Source organism: Mercenaria mercenaria, chromosome 1 (assembly GCF_021730395.1).
Source record: "Mercenaria mercenaria strain notata chromosome 1, MADL_Memer_1, whole genome shotgun sequence".
NCBI lineage: Eukaryota > Metazoa > Mollusca > Bivalvia > Venerida > Veneridae > Mercenaria > Mercenaria mercenaria.
Genome location: NC_069361.1, coordinates 31,342,747 through 31,365,078, shown reverse-complemented (window position 1 = coordinate 31,365,078; position 22,332 = coordinate 31,342,747). Strand labels below are relative to the sequence as shown.

Genomic DNA, 22,332 nt, shown 5'->3' with positions numbered 1-22,332 from the left:
GGGTAAGAGTTTTGGTCCTGACAGTAGTTCCTGACCTGACAGTACACTGGAAATAAGAGTTCTGGTCCTGACAGTAGTTCTTGTCCTGACAGTACATAGAAGATTAGAGATCAGCCCATGTCAGTACACTGGATATAAAAGTTCTGGACCTGACAGTAGTTCTTGTCCTGACAGTACTTTGGAGATTAGAGACCAGGTCATATCAGTACACTGGAAATAAGAGTTCTGGTCCTGACAGTAGTTCTAGTCCTGACAGTTCATTGGAGATTAGAGATCAGGTCATGTTAGTACACTGAATGTTCCGGTCCTGACAGTACCCTGGAGATAAGAGTTCTGGTCCTGACAGTGGTTCCTGACCTGACAGTACACTGGAAATAAGAGTCTGGTCCTGACAGTAGTTCTTGTCCTGACAGTACATTGAAGATTAGAGATCAGGCCATGTTAGTACACTGGATATAAAAGTTCTGGACCTGACAGTAGTTCTTGTCCTGAAAATACTTTGGAGATTAGAGATCAGGTCATATCAGTACACTGGAAATAAGAGTTCTTGTCCTGACAGTAGTTCTTGTCCTGTGACAGTTCATTGGAGATTAGAGATCAGGTCATGTCAGTACACTGAATGTTCCGGTCCTGACAGTACCCTGGAAATAAGAGTTCTGGTCCTGACTGGTTCTTGTCCTGACTGTACATTGGAGAGTAGAGATCAGGACATGTCAGTACACTGGAAATAAGAGTTCTTGTAATGACAATTTAAGACCTGGATACAGTTATGCACTGGGAACATTAGTCAGTTACTTCCCCTGATTATATCCAAGAAGTAGTTTGGTCCTTCCTCTATTTTTTATCGTTGACTTCTTTGTAATTTTCGTAAGCAATATCTGCACTAAATTTTATTGGAATGGAAAATGATTCTTTTAATGGCACTGTGCTAAATTTAGGTTTGATTAATCATTTATATTAAGAAACCTGCACGTAAATAGCATATTTATTTTGACCAAAATGTAACATCTTGGACAAAGGTAATAATGTAAAAGTCAGAGGAATCCAATTGAAAGGGACCAATGTTACATTTGGTTATCCTTGCACTTTATCATACAGCTTTTCGTGGGAAGTACCAAGGTAATGTTTCTCATTGAAACAAGAGTTACATATTATTTAAGTTGAGAACTACTTTTCTAACCAGTGATGAACATTTCATCTTTATGTAAACCAAAAAATGATTTTCCAGTGGGTCATTTTCAGTTAAAGTGGTTGTTTTACTTTGCGTTACTGTTAGATAAATTTCTGAGATATTTCAGAGACATAACAGTATTGATGGACTGTTGTTGTTGGATGTCTTAAGTACTTCAGCTCTATAAAATGACAGATAGCTAGCTAATTATCCCCAGTTCACAAATGCAGTGAAAACTAAATAGTCATTAATTGGACAAACTGCTGATATGCCTAGAGCTGACGTTCGGACCATTTAAGCTAGAGATCCTCACAATATTTTTCATGTGACTTTATTGTAGCATGCAAATATTTATTATATTCAATTATTCTACAGAAATACATCCACACAGTTGTAGCCTGTGCTCATTTACCTGTATTCAGCCAAATCAACTGAAATCACATATGCGAACACATACAGGAGAGAAACCGTACAAATGTAAACAGTGTAAATATGCTGCAGCTTGGAATGTACAGCTCAAGGAACATGTCAAAGTTCACTGTATGGAGACAGCTGTGATGTGTCAGAATTGTGATGTATTGTTCAAAAATGAAAAGACTTTAAATATGCATATGAAAAAGGAACATTTTAAGTAATAAGTAAAATTTATTCAAGAAGTAATATATCTCATTTAGTGATTTGTCACTGAATAAATCAATGTGAAGGAATTATATCACTAGTGATATAAAAATACGCATCTGAACAATAAACAATGATTTTATTTAAGAGCAAATCACTAAATGAGATATACCATTTCAATTCTAACACGTTGCAAAGGACTTTAAAATACATCCTTGATGGCATTTATAAATATTGGCCCGTTTTCAATCGGTTTCTTTTCCAAAGTGCTGCTTTGCCGTTTGACGTAATAATTGTTGGATAATAATTCACCGTTTTCAGCCTTCTTTGTTTAATAGGAAAATGAATCGGATTGTTTCAGAATAATGTTCATTTCATTACAATGCCTTAGATAATCACTTTTTAAATAAAAACATTTCATTTCATTACAATGCCTTAGATAATCACTTTTTAAATAAAAACATTTACTACAATATATACCTACATACTAAATGTGCGTCGTTTGCTTTATTTTGTGCATTTATATTTTAGCTTGACTATACAAAGTACAGAGAGAGCTATTCTAATGGCCCCAACATCGATTTCTTTCATATTTATTCAAATTGGTGCACCCAGTTCCTTTTAGGGGCGTTAGAGCTAAAAGTAGAAATACCTTTCATGAACAGCCTGATATATACTCACCCATCTTAGTCAGTAGCATTATAATATAAGGTCCTCTGCTAAGCTTGTTCAAATGGGCACTCAGCACCCTTTAAGTGGCTACTAGTGCTAACTATAGAAATACATTAAACACTGGACGCAGCTTCATCAACAGCATCATTATAAAGTCCTCTACCAAGTGTTTGCCAGTCGGGGCAATTTGCCCCTTTCAATGGCCACTAGAGGTAAAACTGGAACAATTTCAAAGAGACCTTCCAAAATATCAATGGCATGTTCCAACTGCGAGTGTGTGTTTTTTCCATAAACTGATTGAACTGTTTGTCATCTGTCACACTAATTTATTTAACTTCTACGGACAGGATCTTTCGACACCTGCAGCATATTATGGTCCTATTCCAAAGTGGCTGTTTTAAACACTGAAATTCCCGATAGCGATCTAGGGCTATCAAGTTCACGTGTTCGAGTTTTTTTTAAATCAAAATTGGTTTGTAGAATTAAACAAAAAAGCGACAGATAAGATAAAAGAAACGAGTCTCTCAAAGTTAGTCGTATTTCTCGACAAAACAAGAATAACTTTATGTATATATATATATATTAGTAGATAAATAGTTATTTATTCCACTTTCTTTGTGGAGTTATATCTCACACATTTTTAAAGGATTTGATAAAAGATGGAATAAGTGTCAACTGCTGTAGATAAATTTAGCTCTGCAGATTTCAGACAGATTGCTTGGAGGAAATGAGATTTATGATGGCCCCCTTTGAAGTTGTATATTTATTACATAAATTTTGTTTATGGGAACCCCCACCCCCCTCCCCAAATAAAAGAAAAAAATTATTGTGGCATGGCACTTGGAGCTGCCCTTGTCCGAACATCGGACTGCCTGTCTGAATTTGTGTTCGGCATACCTCAATAGGTAGTGTACCCCGGTACCTTGGGTCAGCAAACCTCACAGGATTGTCATTTAGCATGAGATGTTGTATACCAGGTGTTTCAGATGGGAATTCCACAGTCAGACCAGAGTTATGGCTCCAAACGTAGTAAAAATATGCATAAAAGGGCATAAAAGTTTGTGTCACATGTATCTGACCATTATAGGAATATAAAACATGTGAAGTTGCGCCTCTGGAATTGTGATTGTGAGTGCTGTCTTTAGCATATAAGTTTGTATCGTATGCATCTCAAAAAGCATTTTACAAAGAGTCATTAATAGAATTAAAAAGCATTTGAAATTTTTCTTCTGGTATTCTGTTAGGAAAATGCCATGTGGTTTATATACACAAGTACTCGCTTTATATGAATAGTGCATTCAAATAAGTAATTTTTGGTGAGATGCTGTTGACTACCGCCACACAACAAACAAGATGAATGTACCGTAGGAAGTGAAAATATTACACTGGATATTCATAAATTTAGTCAGGCTGGTTGCTTTGATAAAATCTAGGTCATGTTCGAATATGGGTCATCTAGGGTCAAAAAGTAGGTCACACGGTCAAATCGAAGAAAAGCCTTACGTATACAATAGGGACTGGTTTTACACTAGATCTTCATGAAGTTTAATCACAATTTTGTCTGGATGAAATCTAGGTCATGTTCGAATATCGGTCATCTAGGGTCAAAACCTAGGTCACCAGGTCAATTAAAAAAAACCTTGTGTAAGCAATAGGGGCTGCACTTTAGACTTGATATTCATAAAATTTAGTTAGAATTGTTCCCTAGATAAAGTTCGAATATGGGGAATTTGGGGTCAAAAACTAGGTCGCTTTGTCAAATGAAGAAAAGCCTTGTTTTAAGCAATAGGAACTGCAGCATTTAACACTGGATATTCATGATATTTGATCCGAACGTTTTTCCTGATGGAATCTAGGTCGAGTTCAGATATGGGTCATATGGGGTCAAAAACCAGGTCACCAAGTAAAACCAATGTAAAACTTTAGGAATGCGATAGGGGCTACATTTAAGCAATACTAGTATGTCAATGAAATATGGTTTAAATGTTTAATTTGATGCATGTTTGGTCAAAAACTAGGTCACCTGGTCAAATCAAAGAATAACATTGTGTATTCAATAGGGGCAGCATTTTTTTCAGTGAGTTTTCATGAAATTTGATCAGAATGTTTGTCATGATGAAAACTAGGTCGAGTTCAAATATGGGCGATGTTAGATCAAAAACTAGGTCACCTCGTCAAGTGAAAAAAATACCTTGCCTATGCCAAAGGGGTCACACTTTAAGCAGGATATTAATGAAATTTGATCAAAATATTTCTTTTGATACAGTCTAGGGCAGGATCAAATATGGGTCATCTTGGATAAAAAAAACTAGGTCACACGATCAAATCAAAGAAGTAACTTTTGTATGCATTAAGGGCTGTATGTTGGGCTGGATATTCATTACATTTTATCAAGCTGTTTGTCTGGGACAATTCTACGTCAGGTTTAAATATGGGTCATCTTGGGTCAAAAACTAGGTCACTGTGTCGTATCAAAGAAATACCTTGTGCAAGCGTTAGGGGCTGCACTTTTGACTGGATATTCATGAAATTTAATCCTGTCGATTGTTTTGATGAAATCTAGGTCAGGTTCAAGTATGGGTCATCTTGGGTCAAAAAATAGGTCAACTGGTCAATCAAAGAAGTACCTTGTTCTAGCTGTTCTAAGGTGAGCGACCTAGGACAATTTGTTTGGAGTTATGATTCCTTTTAGATTTTTAAATATAACAACTAGAACAGTGTGTACTCGACTCCTCCTACACTTCTATCCAATTTGAATGAAACTTTGTATACATTATCCACATGAAAGAGACAAGAGCATGTTATCGGGTCTTCTTCAGTGTCAGTTTTTCTGGATTAATGTTCCTTTATTCGACATAATTTTTACAACAACTTTAGAACATAATCAACATTAAGGGATATTCTGATCTGATTTTTAGCTTACCTGAGCCAAAGGCTCCTGGTGAGCTTTTGTGACCGCTCAATGTCCGTCGTCCGTCGTGCGTCCGTCCGTCAACATTTTCTAAAAAAATCTTCTTGAAAACCACTGGGCAGAATTACACCAAGCGTCACAGGAATGATCCTTGGGAGGCCCTCTTTCAAAATTGTTCAAAGTATTGAATTCCATGCAGAACTCTGGTTGCCATGGCAACCGAAAGGAAAAACTTTAAAAATATTTTTATCCGAAACCACAGGGCCTAGGGCTTTGATATCTGGTATGTAGCATCATCTAGTGGTCTTCTACCAAGTTTGTTCAAATTATCCCCCTAGGGACAAATATGGCCCCGCTCCGGGGGTCACATGGTTTATATAGACTTATATAGGGAAAACTTTGAAAATCTTCTTGTACAAAACCACATGGCCTAGGGCTTTGATATTTGGTATGTAGCATCATCTAGTGGTCCTCTACCAAGATTGTCCAAATTATACCCCCAGGGTCAAATATGGCCCCGCCCCGGGGGTCACATGGTTTATACAGACTTATGTAGGGAAAACTTTGAAAGTCTTCTCGTCTGAAACCACAACACTTAGACTTTTGATATTTGGTTTGTAGCATTGTCTTATGGTCCTCAACCAAAATTGTTCAAATTGTACCCCTGGGGTGAAAAGAGGCCCTGCCCTGGGGGTCCCAAGTTTTATATAGACTTATATAGGAAAAAACTTTAAAAATCTTCTTCATTGAAACCATACGACCTAGGCTTTTGATATTTGCTATGATGCATTGTCTAGTAGTCCTCTACCAAAATTGTTCAATTTATGCTCCTGGGGTTAAAAGAGGCCCTGCCCTGGGGTCACTAAGTTATTATCTGAGTTATATAGGAAAAAATACTTAAAAATCATCTGATCCTATTTCAAAGACTGTTTAATTATAATTACCTGATGACCCCAAGTAATATGATGGCACTTGACTGTGACCTTGACCTACTAACCTACTTTCTTGTTTTTTAAGATACAGCCTTGAAATTTTGATGACATACACAGTTTTGCACACAAATCGTAAGACTGAATTTCATTGAACATGAATGTGACCTACTGACTTTCTTAATAATTTATCATCAGTTTGACATTTGAAACATGTAGCTCATATTACTCAGGTGAGCGACCCATGGTCATCATGACCCTCTTGTTGTTTGTAGTTAGGTCTTACTGTAGAATGTATTGTTGAATTTCAAGGGTATGTGTTATACAGTTTCAGTATCTTTCTTTTTCAATATTGAATACTCGACGAATATAAGAAATAATCAGTATAACTAGTATATATTCTTTCTTCTGATAAATGTTTCACTTGCTACAAAAACATTTTCAGATTATGTTTATAGCATGTACATTTGATTTGATTTAACAACGAAAAAGGTTAAACCCCTATCGACATGTCACTTTATTTAGGGCTTGAACACTTAGTTTTTAATTCATTTTTGGTAAAGATCTTTGTCTACCTTTTTGTTTCAAAAAGATAGATTATCATTTGCACATTATCATTTGCACTGCAAAATATTTTTATTTTTAATCAAATCACACGAGTAAAGTTAAATTTCTACTCTCAATCATTTCAAACAAATTCTTGACAGTTCCAAAATCTGGCTGACATTATATTAATGGCCTGTAAAAATTAAATAAACAGTGTACGATAATGTATAATTGTAACACAATCATATGTACCATTGCAAGTTAAAACTCGCCAATAGTAAAACATTGCTGTTTTGTCTCGAAGTAAGTCAGCATCTGGTTACTGACTCGAATTTTGCTGATCTCATAAACAGTAATACTTCTATTTATAAAAGCTGACATTCCTGTGTAATTAGGCATCTCTTGGCTACTGCTTGATTCACCTTTTCCGTAACTATGTGTTTCCTTGATTTCTCGTTAAATATAAGACAATACCATCATGTGATATAAGGATAATAGGAGTTTTCAATTTTCGAAGTACCTCGATTAGTGTTTACACTAACGATTCTAAAAGAGTATTTTCCATTTTTGACACATTTATTCAAGTCCTCATCCCATTAATTTTTGTCTGAACATCAGTCTGCAGGGATTAATGGCGTGCATATCTCAAAACACATGTGCCCCAGAATAATCAAACTTTACAGCAATACTATACTGCATGTGAAGTTGTTCACCTGGGATTTTGTTTAGGACTTCACTTGGCCAATCCAGAATTATGGCCCTTGACCAGTGAAAATAATGCATAGAGAGCCTCAAAGTTTTGTGAGCTTATTATCTCAAAAATATTTGAACAAAATGTCACAAATATTATTCACATGTACAGTTGCGCACTTTGCATTTTATTTTGAATTTCATTCTGTCTGACACCAGGTATGGGCTTTGACTACTTAAACTATTTACAAATAGCCTAAAAGTTATTGTTACACATATCTCAAATGGTATTTGACAAAGAGTCATGACACCTTACAGGATTGTTTCTTATGTGAAGTTGTGCATCTTGGGTTTTGTTTGGGAGTTTATTTAGCAAGACCAAAGTTACAGCCCTTGACTTAGTCAAAAATACGCATGATGGGCATATGCGTTTTTATGTCTCACACATCTCTAAAAGTACTTGACCTGGATGTCCCCCTCCCCACCCCGATATTTTACTCTTTCGATTTCATTTATCTTGTTGACATTTTTATAGTTTCCCTACCCCATCCCAGGCGACACCTCACCGCTGGGTAATATGAAAGTTTACTTAGTATTGCAATGGCAGCAAGAAAGTTAACATTACCTTATATAGACAGCGGAGATCACCAGTGTATTAAACATTCAAAAAGTATCCTAAAGTATTAACATCTACGAAGACCTTAAGAATGATGTATACATATAACTTAAGCAGCATACATGAAAAGTTCTCTTACGGATGAGATAAATCTAGCAGTTGTTACAAATCGATATAGATGTCAGAAAAGTACAATTTAATCAACCCAAATTCTCATGAAAACATCATAAAATGATTTACAGGATTATTTGAATCTAGCAAATTTAGCTGGTTCTGGTTGATGATTTTAACAATCGAAAAACGAAATTGTAGTTTTAATTAACAAAATTTGGATACTTGATATACTTAAGCAATATCTGATTGATATGGAAGTAAGCTCAGCAGTTTTCGCTTATAAATATGCCTGCTTGACACAACATTTCAGTAAGATTTCTTTATAGTTGTAATACTTATAATTTTGGAAAATTCACACAAATTATCAGTGAAAGAAAATAGTAATTAAGTTTCACATATCTTTACAAGATCACTGTTGAGAGTTATCTAGAAACCTAGAAAAAAAGTAGCATATATGCCAACGAATTTAAGCTAGAAGTATTATTTTCTTAGAGTATATACCTCATAAGTTGGTAAAGAATGATTAGACGGATCGAAGTTAATCAACAATACGGATGTTGTACAGAGTTATTAGACTGTTAAAAAAAAGAGAAAGTCATTGTCATACTTCCTTCCACTAGTTTTTAGAGGCTAACGTATAATGGGTGATTTAAAATTAAAATTCAAGTTTTCGAATATATTGCAAGGTATAATTGAGTTTTTAAAATCCAATATTCTTATACTCCTAGTTTGTTAACTTGTCACAAATTTGTATATATATTAGTCTAGTCCAAATTTCAATAAATGTGAGAGGTACAGGCATTTTGTTAGTATTTGGTCCCATATACATTTTTAGTATAATTTGGGTATGCTGAATTCAAAAATATATGTTGGCCATCTGACAAATGATTTTTTATAGGTCAAAATGGCGGAAAACAAAATGGCCGCCAAATTATGATATTTCTAATAGAAATGGGTAATATTATTACAATTATCCAGAAATATGTGGGTTTCTTTGTTAGTATTTGGTCCCATATACTTTTTTAGTATAATTTGGGTATGCTGAATTCAAAAATTTATATTGGCTGGCTGACAAATGATTTTTTATAGGTTAAAATGGCGGAAAACAAAATGGCCGCCAAATTATGATATTTCTAATAGAAATGGGTAATATTATTACAATTATCCAGAAATATGTGGGTTTCTTTATCAAAGTGATGTGTAACATAGTAACAAATGAAAGAAACAACACTCTTGTTCAAAAATAAATACTTTTTAATCCAAATGTGTGCTCTGTTCAGAGAAAAAAAAGCTTAAAAAAAACTTTTAACTTGATTATTTTTATATTATTCAACTCAAATTGGTTATATTTGCAAAGCTATTTTTGATACAGTACACTAATTTTTTTTATGTTTTGAATCAGTTTACAGTTTAACTGTTTATCATATAATTATTTCAAAATCATATAGATTGAAATATTTGAACCTTAAGGTATGCGTTCACAGTCCCATTTCATATGTTAATTTACTGCCTCGAGTTCATACAGCTGGTAATGCTTTTATCGCATTAACATATATCTGTGCATAAAAGCCCAGTCTTTTTACATCTACATCTGAGAGTCCTACATCCAGATGTACAGTTGCAAGCAATGAACTCCATACAAGCTTGAGGAATCGGATCACAGGTAAGAAGAACTGGCTTAAGCGTGTCATCTGCCACCTACCATCCCGTTTCAGTAGGTGCAGGCAGATCTGGATTAGGAACAGTTGCTTGGTTTCATACCAGAGCTTGATAATGAGCTCTTTTAATGTGAAATGAGCAAGCATCACTGGTTGGGGGCATGTGTTCAGGACTTGTAGACCTGCCAAACATAACATTTCGAGCACTGTCAGTACTAACAGTATCTTGGCCATACATCTTGCAAATAAAGTATTCACAGTTTTTCATTACTTCATCAGACAGTTGTCCATATCCGAGACCTTCTATCAGTTTTGCATTGCCTATAATGACCTTAAATGCAGATCTTTTAGAGATTCCACAGAAATACGATGTTGTGTCACAGCCAGTGAGTGCATGGAAGGAAAGTAAATTTCTACGTAACTCTTCAGTTATTGATAATTTATCTAACACTGTGTTGACTTGAATGTATTTTCGTTTTTTTGCTGTTCCATCCATCATCCATACTGTTGTATTTATTTCCTGCAGATGGCACAGTAAGAGCAAAAATACATCAGTGTCTCTGGCAGAAACAACAACAGTGTTGAAACTTGATCGTTTACTGCAGTGAACAGCATGAAGAATAATTCTTGTGTCAGCTTCCTCATGTTTAGCCTTTAATTCATCCAAATTTAGGTCACTGACATTGCTTTCAACAATGTCTTCTTCCTGAAAGCCACCACCAACAACCAATGTCTTTTCAGTAGGGGCTTGCATGATCAGCTCCTCTGATAAAAATCTAGCCAGGTCAACTTTATTTGCAGGAAGTGCTAAAAAGTAAATCCAGACTTTTGGTAACGGTACATCCCTACTTTCAATTACTCTCCTCACTGGTTGATATGTCCTTGTGCGTTGTTTCCTGGTGTTTGATTTTATTGAGTGATGCCTATATCGGTCAAACACTACATCTATTCTTTCATACTTTTTTCCTTTGTTTAAAACTGCAGCAACAAATAAATCAGCATACTGACCAAATGTTGTTTCTCCTTCTATTTTCAGACTTTGTACTAAAGCTTGGCCATCGACAATATATGCAGACTTTCCTTGTATGTTTATTCGGTCACTCAACTCAATATCCTTGACAAGCTCATCCAGCAATATGGATTGTTTGCCCGTTTTGAGAGTTCCATTGGTTTCGGAAATGGAAACTGGAACTGGCAACAGTTCATGTTTTAGTATTTCCTCCATATTAACATCTTTGCCTGCCTTATATGCTGTCACTAAACGATGTAGTGTATTTCGATCTGCTCTTAATATTTTGCCCTTTTCAACTGTTGACTTCGATGCTTTATCACTGATGTACAAAGAAGCAAATGTAGATGGATTATTCTTTTTGATTGTATCACGTAGCTGAACTTTTGATACATTATCACTGTTTTCAAACTGTAGTCTCTCTCTTACAAAACAATCAAGTTTTTCCTGGCCAAATTGCAGGGCAGACAGTAGAGACTTTTCTATGGTATCAGTTACTATGTCTTTAGTTGCTACATGCAGCAAACTTCCACCTTGCAGATGTGGATCAGCCACATTATATCTTTGTAATACATTTAGAACTGCTTCTTCAGCTTGCTGGTCCACAGCTTGCCTGCTCTTTGATTTTTCCTTATGCACAAGTATGTCTTCGTCATTGACTTTTTACATACACTTGGTAGGAAGGCTTATATGAGACCTCAGGTTGTACGATAAAGACCATCTAGTCAAAGCTATAGGGGTTCTTGATATACCAATTATTCCTCCACCTTTCGTCCCAGTTGAATTCAGCCATTCTTGACTTTGATCAGGATCCACCTGATTGAATTTTGAGTTTGACCTCTTAACAACAAAGTTGCCATTTCTGAACTCTTGCAACACTTCTTGAGGAAGCTGATGTGCATCTGCCAGATAGACAGTTCCCCAACGTGCATAATTCGTATGATCATACCTATGAAATAAAGGGAACATGCACCGAAACGCATATAGGTATAGATCCCAAAGACCATCCCTTACAGCTCGCGTGAACATGAGAAGCACTGAAACCATTTCCAGGTATGCCCACCAAAACTGGTAGTTAGGATTTTGATCATTCTTAACAAAATCGTCAAGGTGGCTTCTGAAGTTGTCATTTTGCAATTCAGCTACAAGATTTTCTACGCTCCCAGAATACTTCACTTCCATTAATTTCCCATGCAAGTTAATGTCTCTTTCTTCAATGTAAGTCAGTAATTGTGGAAGAAACAATGTCCAGAGAGCCTGTGTTGTTATCTTGTGAGCCCTCATTCCTCTGTTGTAGTGCTTTTCTGCCAAGACCTGATATGCGGCTATAGGACCCAGAATATTGGATTCAACCCATATTTCATGTAAACCTGACCCTTTCATATGCTCACCTATTACTTTCAGATAGTTCATTGATATATGCAAACCACCCATTCTAGGTATAAGCTTGTCCCTGTATGCAGGCACTGCCCATTTCAAATCCATAAGCTTAAAGTAAAGAGCCTGGTCTACGGTTATAACTGTATGTGACTGCCCCAGTCTTTCTGATATATGCATACACTTCTGAAAAACAGTGTTTAATGTGTCGATATCATGGGCTGGTGCTTGTATAATCGGCATGTATCCAACTTTTGTCATATTTGAGTCAGTTCTACAGATAGACTGGTTGAAAGATGACCAGGTTGGACGAGTATCTGCATTATTCCGAAATAGATGGAATGCCATATCAAGGGCTCTTGCTTGTATATAAAGCTAGCTTTAACAGATACTTTTTACTAAACGTATCACAAATATTAAAAGTTAAAATAAATGCAATTTCACCAAATATTAAAATTTAACGATGTATATGAAACAAAGCATTTCTAAAATGTTATAGGAAAAATACGTATAAATTTTTCCTACCTGCAAAACGCAGTGATTCCATGAGGTATTCTTGACACCTCTAAAACCGTAATGACCACAAAAGAGTGTGTCCTTGTCAGAATTAATGTAGATTAATTAACAGGTAAAGCATTCCAGAGTGTTTAGATAAAGACTTTACAATAACATGATCAGACTCAGATTATTATTGTAACAGAGACCTGGATTGTTTATATTAATTAAGTTCTTATTAGCCATAATCTTAATCCCTGTCACACTTAATTTTCACTAATTATTATGATGCTTAGGTATTAAAAAGTTTATTGTTCAATAAAATCTTACAATGATTACATAATGTTATACATGTTATTCTTTTCTCTATTAAAGACAATGTTATGTTAATTTTTAAAAGTTTTAATTTCTCCATTATTTTTGTCTTAAATGATTTTTCTAAAAAATGCATTTCATCAAAAGTATTATTTTCTCTTTGACAAAATTCCATCAGAAGCTTTTAATCTTTTAATCTTATACTTATTCTCATTTTTTTTTCTATTCTATGAATGACGTTGAATATTTCTAAAAAAAAATAAAATGTCTTCAAATTCCCCCTTTTGAGCCCCTGAAGTACAAATTTTTAACTTGTAAAATAGTTTACTGATAAATATTAACTCAATTATACTAAAATATGAAACAATATTTTCAAACATATCTAAAGATAAACATTTGTATCATAAAATAATATCAATGGAAATAAAAATTGTAAAAACAGTGGTCATTTTTGCCCCTATTTTTAACCCTTTCAGAGGCATTTGCCAGATGGCCAACATATATTTTTGGATTCAGCATACCCAAAATATGTTAAAAAAGTATGTTGGACCAAATACTAACAAAATGCTCGTAACTTCTTAAATAAGCATATATCTGCAAAATCGAACTAGACTAATATACGTTTCATGGGTTAAACGATATAAGATATTCCGGATAAGCTTGTGTATCATTAAAAATAACAAATTCGGTTGGTGCACTCATATTGCTCACAACACAATCATATTTTGCATGTGGACCACCGGACGGCTTAGGCGGAGGATATCTGATGGAGGACCGTCCCTGTGTATATTCTCCAGTAAGTACCCGGCAGTAATACATTCTTCGTACTCCAGCAGGGTCAGTTTGAGCATAACCGCGTGACACGGTTGCCATTGGAGAAAAGTAAACGCCAACACCATAAGAACATCCTAAAGTAGAAGAAATGTTATTTGACTAAATTTTGTTTCCAAAATAACAAAATGAAAATAAATTATCAATTAAACTTGCTTCAAAGAAATAACATATGACGCATGATAACTGTACTGATTTTATGTGAGCCTGTTGTTCTGTGAGGTTTATTTAACGATTTTACTTCTGTAAAATAAATAGGACCGAATTGATGTATCACGTTTACACGAACACTATATTTAAAATTTCTTGTTTCATTTACATATGTTTTCTTCATATTGGTTCAATAAAACATTTCACTTATTTTAATAAGATCGAAACGGCATTTATGATAGTACCTTCGTTTGCTAATGCAGAGCGTTGTAACCACTACACTGAACCATTTATACGTAATAATATGTCTTAATATATTACCCATGTTTGAATAACTTCTGTCAAACCCGTGGACTTTTATATTTTCAATACCGACGGTAGATGAACCATGCCAGAGTAATGACTCGTTTTTGGTATTTGGTGGATTACTGAGTTCCATTTGCTGCTTCTTTGCTTGGTATTGCTGCCACAATGCTTTGTTCTGTACTCTCTCAATCTATATCAGAAGCAAGAGGGCTATTGACCCTAAAGCGCTCACCTGTGTAAAAGGCTTCAAGTGTGTTTGTATAATGTAATGGTACAAGTACAAAGTTAGGTTGATATAAATATCAAGTCTCTTGCTATAATTGATTCAGAAAAAGATCAAAGTTTCTTTTATATTAGCCTATATTATATACATGTCACACACATGTGCAAGGTCACTTCTGAACCAAGGACAGTAATTTGAATAATTACGGTAGACAGTCAAACCCTGATATCACACGCCAAATATCCAAGAAACATAATGTGAGAAATTGTTAAGAACATATTATAAGTTACTAATATATACTTATAGGGAAAAGTGACCAAGCCCTCTGGCGGCCTTGTTTTTTTGAAGAATCAAACTTATTTGAAAAATTTCGGTAGGTCACACAAAGATAATTTGTGTGAAATTATTTTAAAATCAGGCAAGGTGTTTCATACTTAATTTTCTACTATATACATACAGGGAAAATTGACCACGCTCTCTGGTGCCCTTGTTTTTTTTTTACGAATTAATATACTTTGAACCATCCTGGTAGAAGTTCACGCAAGGACCGTGCGTAAAATTACTTTAAATCCAGGACCGCAGTTTCACACTAGAGGATTTTTTAAGTTTTCACTTTATATATATAAAGAAAAGTCACCACGCCCCTTAGCAGCCATGTGTTTTTTTACGAATCGGAAAAAGTTGGACAATCTTGTAGAAAGGACCATTTGTGCGAAATAATTTCAAAATCGAACCAGCGGTTTAGGAGAAGATTTTGTTTGAATTTTTTCCGTTTTTAGCTCAGGTGGCCCAGTTTGAACCGTTTGAACATGTAAGTTAGAGGGCCAGCAAAGTAATGTCCAGGTCAAGTTTCGTTAAAATCTATTTTGTGGTTTTGGAGATGTCGTTAAAAGAAATTCTTGACGACGGACGGACGCACGTACGCACGACGGACACAGTGTGATCACAATAACTCGCCATGAGCACTTCACAAATATTAATGCAGTCGTCCTAATAACTGGTGCAGTCTAGAGTAACAACACAAAATAACCGATCTGAGATCACAAGCTCAATTGGAGAACATTGCTTATGGCGATATCATTTGTATCATTCCTCTCTTATCACCCGATTGTTACGGGAAGATAAAGGTAAATTTTATTTACCGTCGCTTGGTGAAACAATTAACACAAGCTCTATAGAGCTTTTCTGCGACCCTATATTAAGAACAGTTAAAACCATTTAAACCTCACCCCCAGTAATTTGCTGGTACCCATTTACAGCTGGGTCGACTGAGGCAATCGAGATAAAGTGCCTTGCCCAAGGACACACCACAATGGGAGTAGCCAGGATTCGAACCAGGGGCCTTCACCTCCGTAGGAAAGCGTCTTGGCCCTCTCGACCAATGCGTCCACGCATTAGAATGCCGGACATTTAAAAATTAGTGCTGGTATACCTTAAGAACATTGACATTGCCGCCGATTGATGTTAGAAAGGCAGTTTTTGTGTCATTGTATTCTTTATCCGTATTTGCCAATTGCACAACGCTCAAATTGCCTGTCATGGGTGCCCAAGTGGTTGGGACATTACTCGAGCCATCTGTAAAAACAATTTATGGACAATATTTTTATAAGTTTATGTTGATCGTTAAGAAGGCTTTAGCCTCATAAATTTCTCGCATAATTACCCAATACGTTGTTAGTAATGCTAGTTTGTTAATGTTACACTGTACACAGAAATACCTAGACATTTATAAGAAAGGAATATATCATTGCTGATATGTCTCCTCGTGCACAGTAGTTAAAGTAAAAACAGTAAATGGTCAGCTGATGAAGATGAGGAACTAAAAGAACATTGAAGAGATATTAGTTTGGACTATTTTTTATTTCAGAATTTATTTTCTTTACACTAATAAAAGACATGTTGCAATAGGCTGGACATACCAATATTTTAAAGAAATTATTCTTGATACTGTTTGGAATAACCTACTGTCTGTATACATTGTAAAATATGAAGGTAAACGGTTGCGTTAAATCCAGCTAGATCATTATCGCTAGTGAATATATTTGTAATTAAGTAATAGTTCAATCAGCATCAAGCACACAAGTGAACGTACCTGTAACCTTATCTTTTCTGACAACTGCTATTGTATCTGTCGGTTTATCTACCGGATACCCCTTCATTTGCTTGAAATCTATCTTGAACATTACCTTTTTAGAATCCCTTTAAGATAAATTCTTCTACACAACACTTTGTATTGTAGATAATGTTACAATATCATAGACTGTTTTGAGTAGTTTTATAAGAAATATCAAATAAAATTGATCCTAAACAATAAGAATTTCTATTTCTTAAAGTGAAAATAGTTTAAGTAGGAAATATATAGGCATTCGAATGTCTTGATTTTGCGTCGTAAAACCCAAACAAAGTTCAATTATCTTGATATTTCTACAGCATGAAGTTACTTGGAACATTTTTTGCTATACTTTGTATTTACATTTTACTGTAGACTGCTATGTATTTAATAAAATGTAATGAAACGATACATACTGAAATGTAACAGATGCCTCATCCGCTTTGTAAGCCTTTTCTATTTTTAAATTTATTGGCTTCTCGTAGGGAACAAGTTTTTCTCCGGAACCATCTGTGACTGTGAAAAACCATTGAATCATATGGCTCATTAGATCTGCCGAAGCTTTGTTCTTTTCGAATTTCAGAGCTTCTCTCATTACACTGTAATATTAAATGCAGTATTTTTAATATATGAAAGTCTCCAGTTATGTAGTTAAATATAGCAGAGCATGAAAAGGAATATTTTTTATATTAGCAACGCAAAAATATGTCTAAAACTGTCCTCAAATTTTATAATAAAGATTCACTTCGTGCACATATCTATCAAAACGCGGTATGAATTAAGTTTCAATCAAAAGTGGCAGACTGTCACAAAATACGCCCGTCATCGACCTTGGCCTAATTAAAGGGTCATAATCTAAGAGTGCCAGGGGCGATCTGGCTGGTTATCGAACGTGGCCGAGATATTATGTCCACAAACATTATCTGCAAGTTTGGTGAAGACCGGATGAAAACTGTACGACTTAGAGAGCGGACAAGGCTATATTCGCAGGTTTCGAGTAATTCAAGGGCCATAACCCAAGAGTGCCTTGGACGATTTGGCTGGTTATTGAACTTGGCCGAGATATTATGCCCACAAATATTGTCACCAAGTTTGGTGAAGATCGGATGAAAACTGTTTGACTCAGAGAGCGGACAAGGCTAAATTCGCAGTTTTTCGAGTAATTCAAGGGCCATCCTCCAAAAGTGCCTATGGCGATTTGGCTGGTTATCGAACTTGGCCGAGATATTAAGTCCACAAACATTGTCATCAAGTTTGGTGAAGATCGGATGAAAACTGTTTGATTTAGAGGGCGGACAAGGCTAAATTTGCAGATATGGAGTAATTCAAGGGCCATAACTCAAGAGTGCTTGGAGCGATTTGGCTGGTTATCGAACTTGGTCGAGATATTATGCCCAAAAACATTTTCACCATTGGTCGTCGACCACCCGCCCGCCACGTGTGTTCACATACGCCCCGCTCTTTCGGAGACGGGCGTATAAAAATGAAATTACTGAAATACCATAAGGTAGCGACATTTTAACAGTAACAAGCCTGTTTGTTGTTTGTAAAACATGTCGAACGCTTCTTATTATTGTCCTACCGGTGTTAAGACTTGTACAATACCGGTATTTGATTCATATGTAGTTCGTCTTGACTGAATACATGACGAACTATGATGTTCAGTCAATAAGTCACTATAATCAGATTATCTGCAGGTACTAGTCTGATAAATCACAGGCTGGTTAAAAAATTATACATGAAAACTACGCTGTGCTACAATGGAACGGTCATTCCTGAAAATGACCACTGCCGCATGTTATAAACACAACATATTACAAAGATAAATTGGAAAATTGATAAATATTATTAAGTTCCTTCGTTCTAGGAGAATTTACTCCGCCTTGGACTGCTAATACGTCAGAAAAAGACTTGTCATCTTATACGTAAAATATTATAAAAAAGTAATGCCAAACAGCTAAGTAACATCAAAATAAAATATAAATCCAATGGAGTATATGTTGCAACTTCATGTAGTATGCAATACATATGTTGCAACTCGCATGATTGATACAAATGATTAAAAAGTTCAAAATTTCTGGTAGAATGATCTCACAAACAGTTCACCTGTGTATTTTGTCTGAGGTTGTCGTGACATTTTCCCGCAACCCACGTATTTGTATCATGCCTGTATTCTTGTCCAAGTTTATTGAAACATTCTCCTGCCTCTCTATATCTTTTAACTGCTCCTTCTGCACAAAATACAAAACAAAGTTTGGAGTGACACAACTAAACATATGACATAACTAGAATTGTATCCATAGGACACGGATGCCCCCACATACTGCACCATCCTCTAAATAGCAAAGTTTTTTAGTACAGACCATCTTCACATGAAGGATGTTCGACTAAAGGTTTGAAGCAAATTGTACTAAGATAAGGTTGTGCATCTGAGCAACTCTGAACCCATTCCTTAAAAACGTGTATGAGGAGTTGAACACACCAAATTTCTTCACTATGGCTTTTTGTGAAATTAAGAAAGGGCCATAATTCTAAAAAAGTAACCGCAGAAAAATATCTATTAACTTTGGTCATCTTCGCATCAATGATCATATGTTAAATTTTCAAGCATATCCTTTCAATAGTGTTTTAGGAGTTGAACACAAAAGATTTTGTTCTATATTCTATATAGCAAAACTATTAAAAGGTCGTAACTGTGGTAAAATTAGCCGCAGCAAAAGTTCCTTCCCCTGTGGTTACCTGAACATCAAACTTGTTCATCTGTACTATAAAAGGTTTGAAGCAAATTAGGCTTATAGTGTGGGACGAGTTGGACACACAAGACAAGACACACAAGATTTTTCTGGACGGACGTACGTACGGACGTACGAACAGCAGCAACACTATATGCCCAAAAATAAATAAGAGGGCATAAAAATTGATTTACCAAGATGTGCCCGATGATACACAAACAGACACATAAATGTTATTTAATATTTACATATTCAACAACTAAAGTTTAATGTTTGACTTTTGTCACTTTAGATATTTTGCCTCCTGTCTAATACATGTAAACATATTTTGTTTAGAGTTTTTTATGTTTATTTATACGTTATAAACGTGTAAAGCACTAAATTAATTAAGTTCATTAACGTACGTGATATATGTTAAATGTTTTAATAATCTCGTCATGAAACTCTTTCTGGTCATAACATTTTTCTATTCTTGACACTGCTCTATCAATAACATCATATTCCATTGCCAGTATTGTAAATGTGATTGTATTCGGATCGCCAGAATATCTGTACCCTCGTCTATATTGCTCGGTGTCACTTTCATCTGTAACAAATGCGATATAAGTGATATCTGCACATCTAAAGATAAAATTTATCATTTAGTAAAATAAAAAAATAAATGGTGGAAACTCCACAGGTCGCTCAAAAAAACGAATAAAATGAAAAATGTTGCAGGCTCAGTTTGATTGAGCCTGTTCATGGACGGTAGTGGAAAAGCATGCTACCGTCCACGCCCGGGTTGAGCAGAACTCAACATTAACACATTATAAGTACAAAAATACAATTTAGAGACATCCACAGATGTTTTCATACGGCGATGCACATGGGACCTTCAATGATACACTGTTTGTTAATCCATGAACAGTGGCGTATGGTCCCCAGTTAAAAATTTGGAAAATAATGGACAGAACTAAACAAACTGGAATTTTAAATGCGGATCCTGCATATCACAGAAACTGCCAAAACACAAAATTAAAAAGCAGACACCATATCCAAGGGGTTTTATACAATAACCAAAGCTATGAAAGTACTGGAAGCACTCAAGCCGAAATTTTCAAGCTAAAAATAACGCAACATAGAAGTCGTGCTGAAGATCTGAAAAGATTGAACTATAACAGCTCTGATTGAATGTATGGGGATACTTTTTGCGGCCGCCACACGGCCAACCAACGCTGCTGTGATAATAAAATAAACCAGAGCTTCGCCAAGCGGGGTAATATACACGCGAAGGGTTACATCAGAGGATGGAAGCAAAATTTTAAGAACTTGACTGTTGAAGCCCAAAGGACAGGAACAACAAAGGGAAGAAATCCGCCCCCCTCCGCCCCCCCCCCAAAAAAAAAATAAGTCCACAAAAAAAATCTTTACCAGATACAGGTATGTTAAAATACACCCAAACATTGGAGGTACCATCCATGTTGTACCACAGAAAAGTGGTCTCGGGTTTTCTCTATGGCCAATAATAAAAAGTTTCAAAATAAGCTATTTATAGAAACATAAAATGGAAGTAATTCAAAACATTTTTAGTGTATGTGAACAAAAAAGGGATCTGCTAAATGAAAACAAGAGCACTGCAATGCAAAGCAATATACATAAAGCAAAGTCATATATGACCTTTGACCCCTAAGTGTGACCTTGACCTTGAAGCGAGTCATCCGAAACATGCGCTCTGCACGTCGTCTCGGTGTGGTGAACATTTGTGCCAAGTTTCTTTGAAATCCTTCAAGCAGTTCAAGAGTTATAAGTGGACACAAAACAAACTGATATGACCTTTGCCCCTAAGTGTGACCTTGACCTTAAAGTGAGACATCCAAACATGCGCTCTGCACGATGTCTCGGTGTGGTTTCTTTTAAATCCTTCAAGGGGTTTAAGAGTTACAGAGCGGACACGAAATTTCTAACGGACGGCCAGACGGACGGACACCGGGGGTATAACATAATACGTCCCTTCTGGAAACTCCACAGGTCGGAAAACAATTTATAAGAAGAAGAAGAAGATTTATTTATATCAATAAATGCTGATAAAAGTAATGATGAAAATAAGTAATTCAAAGCAAAACAAACGCTTGATTATCAGCAAAAATGACGTAAAAAGCATGATTTTGATTCTAGAAAGTAAAAACAGCTTTCACATATTTCTATTTAGAGGACAAGTGCTGCATAAATGGAATCGCTGTTTACTGAATACTTTTAAACATCGCACCAATGAATGCAGATTGTGTTCCAACAGATGCATACAACTGGCAGTGCAGAAAGCATTTTATTTCAACACAAACGCCTCACACACATATAGGTGTGCTACAATGAAATTCTGACAGTATCAATATATATATTTTTAGTAAAAAGGCTTGATGTAAAATTTTTACTAAATTATATTGACTGTTCTAATACTCAACTGCAATATTATATATCACATACTCAATACTGCAATATTGGTGAAAAAAGAAAATGTGACTAAACCCCTTACCTCGGGAGTCGGATGAAGCATAGATTACAGCTTCATGGAACACTTGTAACATGTCACGCTGGTAAATGACTAGTCGAACATCGGATACATGCTCAGGTTTCGTCTTTTCGAAATGGGTTAATGCTGCTACAATACACTGAGCAATTGCCCTCGGCTCATTACGGTAACCTAATTATAAACAAGTACAAAGTAAAGGAACATTCAAAAAGATATAAACCATCTTAGCATTGATTAATGTGTTCTAAAACACCATACGGTTAAAGACTGGACTTTTATTACTTTTATCAGATCACGTGGACGTCTCAGATACATCCAATCATATACATTTAATCATTTATTCAGTCAAGTAC

At 35.5% G+C, this 22,332-nt stretch overlaps 2 protein-coding genes across 2 annotated transcripts in view; one reads left to right on the top strand and one right to left on the bottom strand.

The window, feature by feature from the left end:
- LOC128557049 (zinc finger protein 43-like) overlaps positions 1–2,285 on the top strand; it is a 28,098-nt gene extending 25,813 nt beyond the window's left edge. Inside the window, exon 6 of the mRNA XM_053543577.1 lies at positions 1,547–2,285. Coding sequence (XP_053399552.1) covers positions 1,547–1,806 — 260 coding nt within the window. The 3' untranslated portion in view covers positions 1,807–2,285. The remainder of the gene's footprint in view (positions 1–1,546) is intronic.
- Positions 2,286–13,729: 11,444 nt separating this feature from the next.
- Positions 13,730–22,332, bottom strand: part of LOC128555641 (protein mono-ADP-ribosyltransferase PARP14-like) — a 41,015-nt gene continuing 32,412 nt past the window's right edge. The window contains exons 18-25 of the mRNA XM_053538637.1: positions 21,983–22,150; positions 19,878–20,059; positions 18,848–18,972; positions 17,158–17,340; positions 16,724–16,830; positions 16,064–16,206; positions 14,424–14,598; positions 13,730–14,029 (exon numbers count right to left, since the gene is read on the bottom strand). Coding sequence (XP_053394612.1) covers positions 13,746–14,029; positions 14,424–14,598; positions 16,064–16,206; positions 16,724–16,830; positions 17,158–17,340; positions 18,848–18,972; positions 19,878–20,059; positions 21,983–22,150 — 1,367 coding nt within the window. The 3' untranslated portion in view covers positions 13,730–13,745. The remainder of the gene's footprint in view (positions 14,030–14,423; positions 14,599–16,063; positions 16,207–16,723; positions 16,831–17,157; positions 17,341–18,847; positions 18,973–19,877; positions 20,060–21,982; positions 22,151–22,332) is intronic.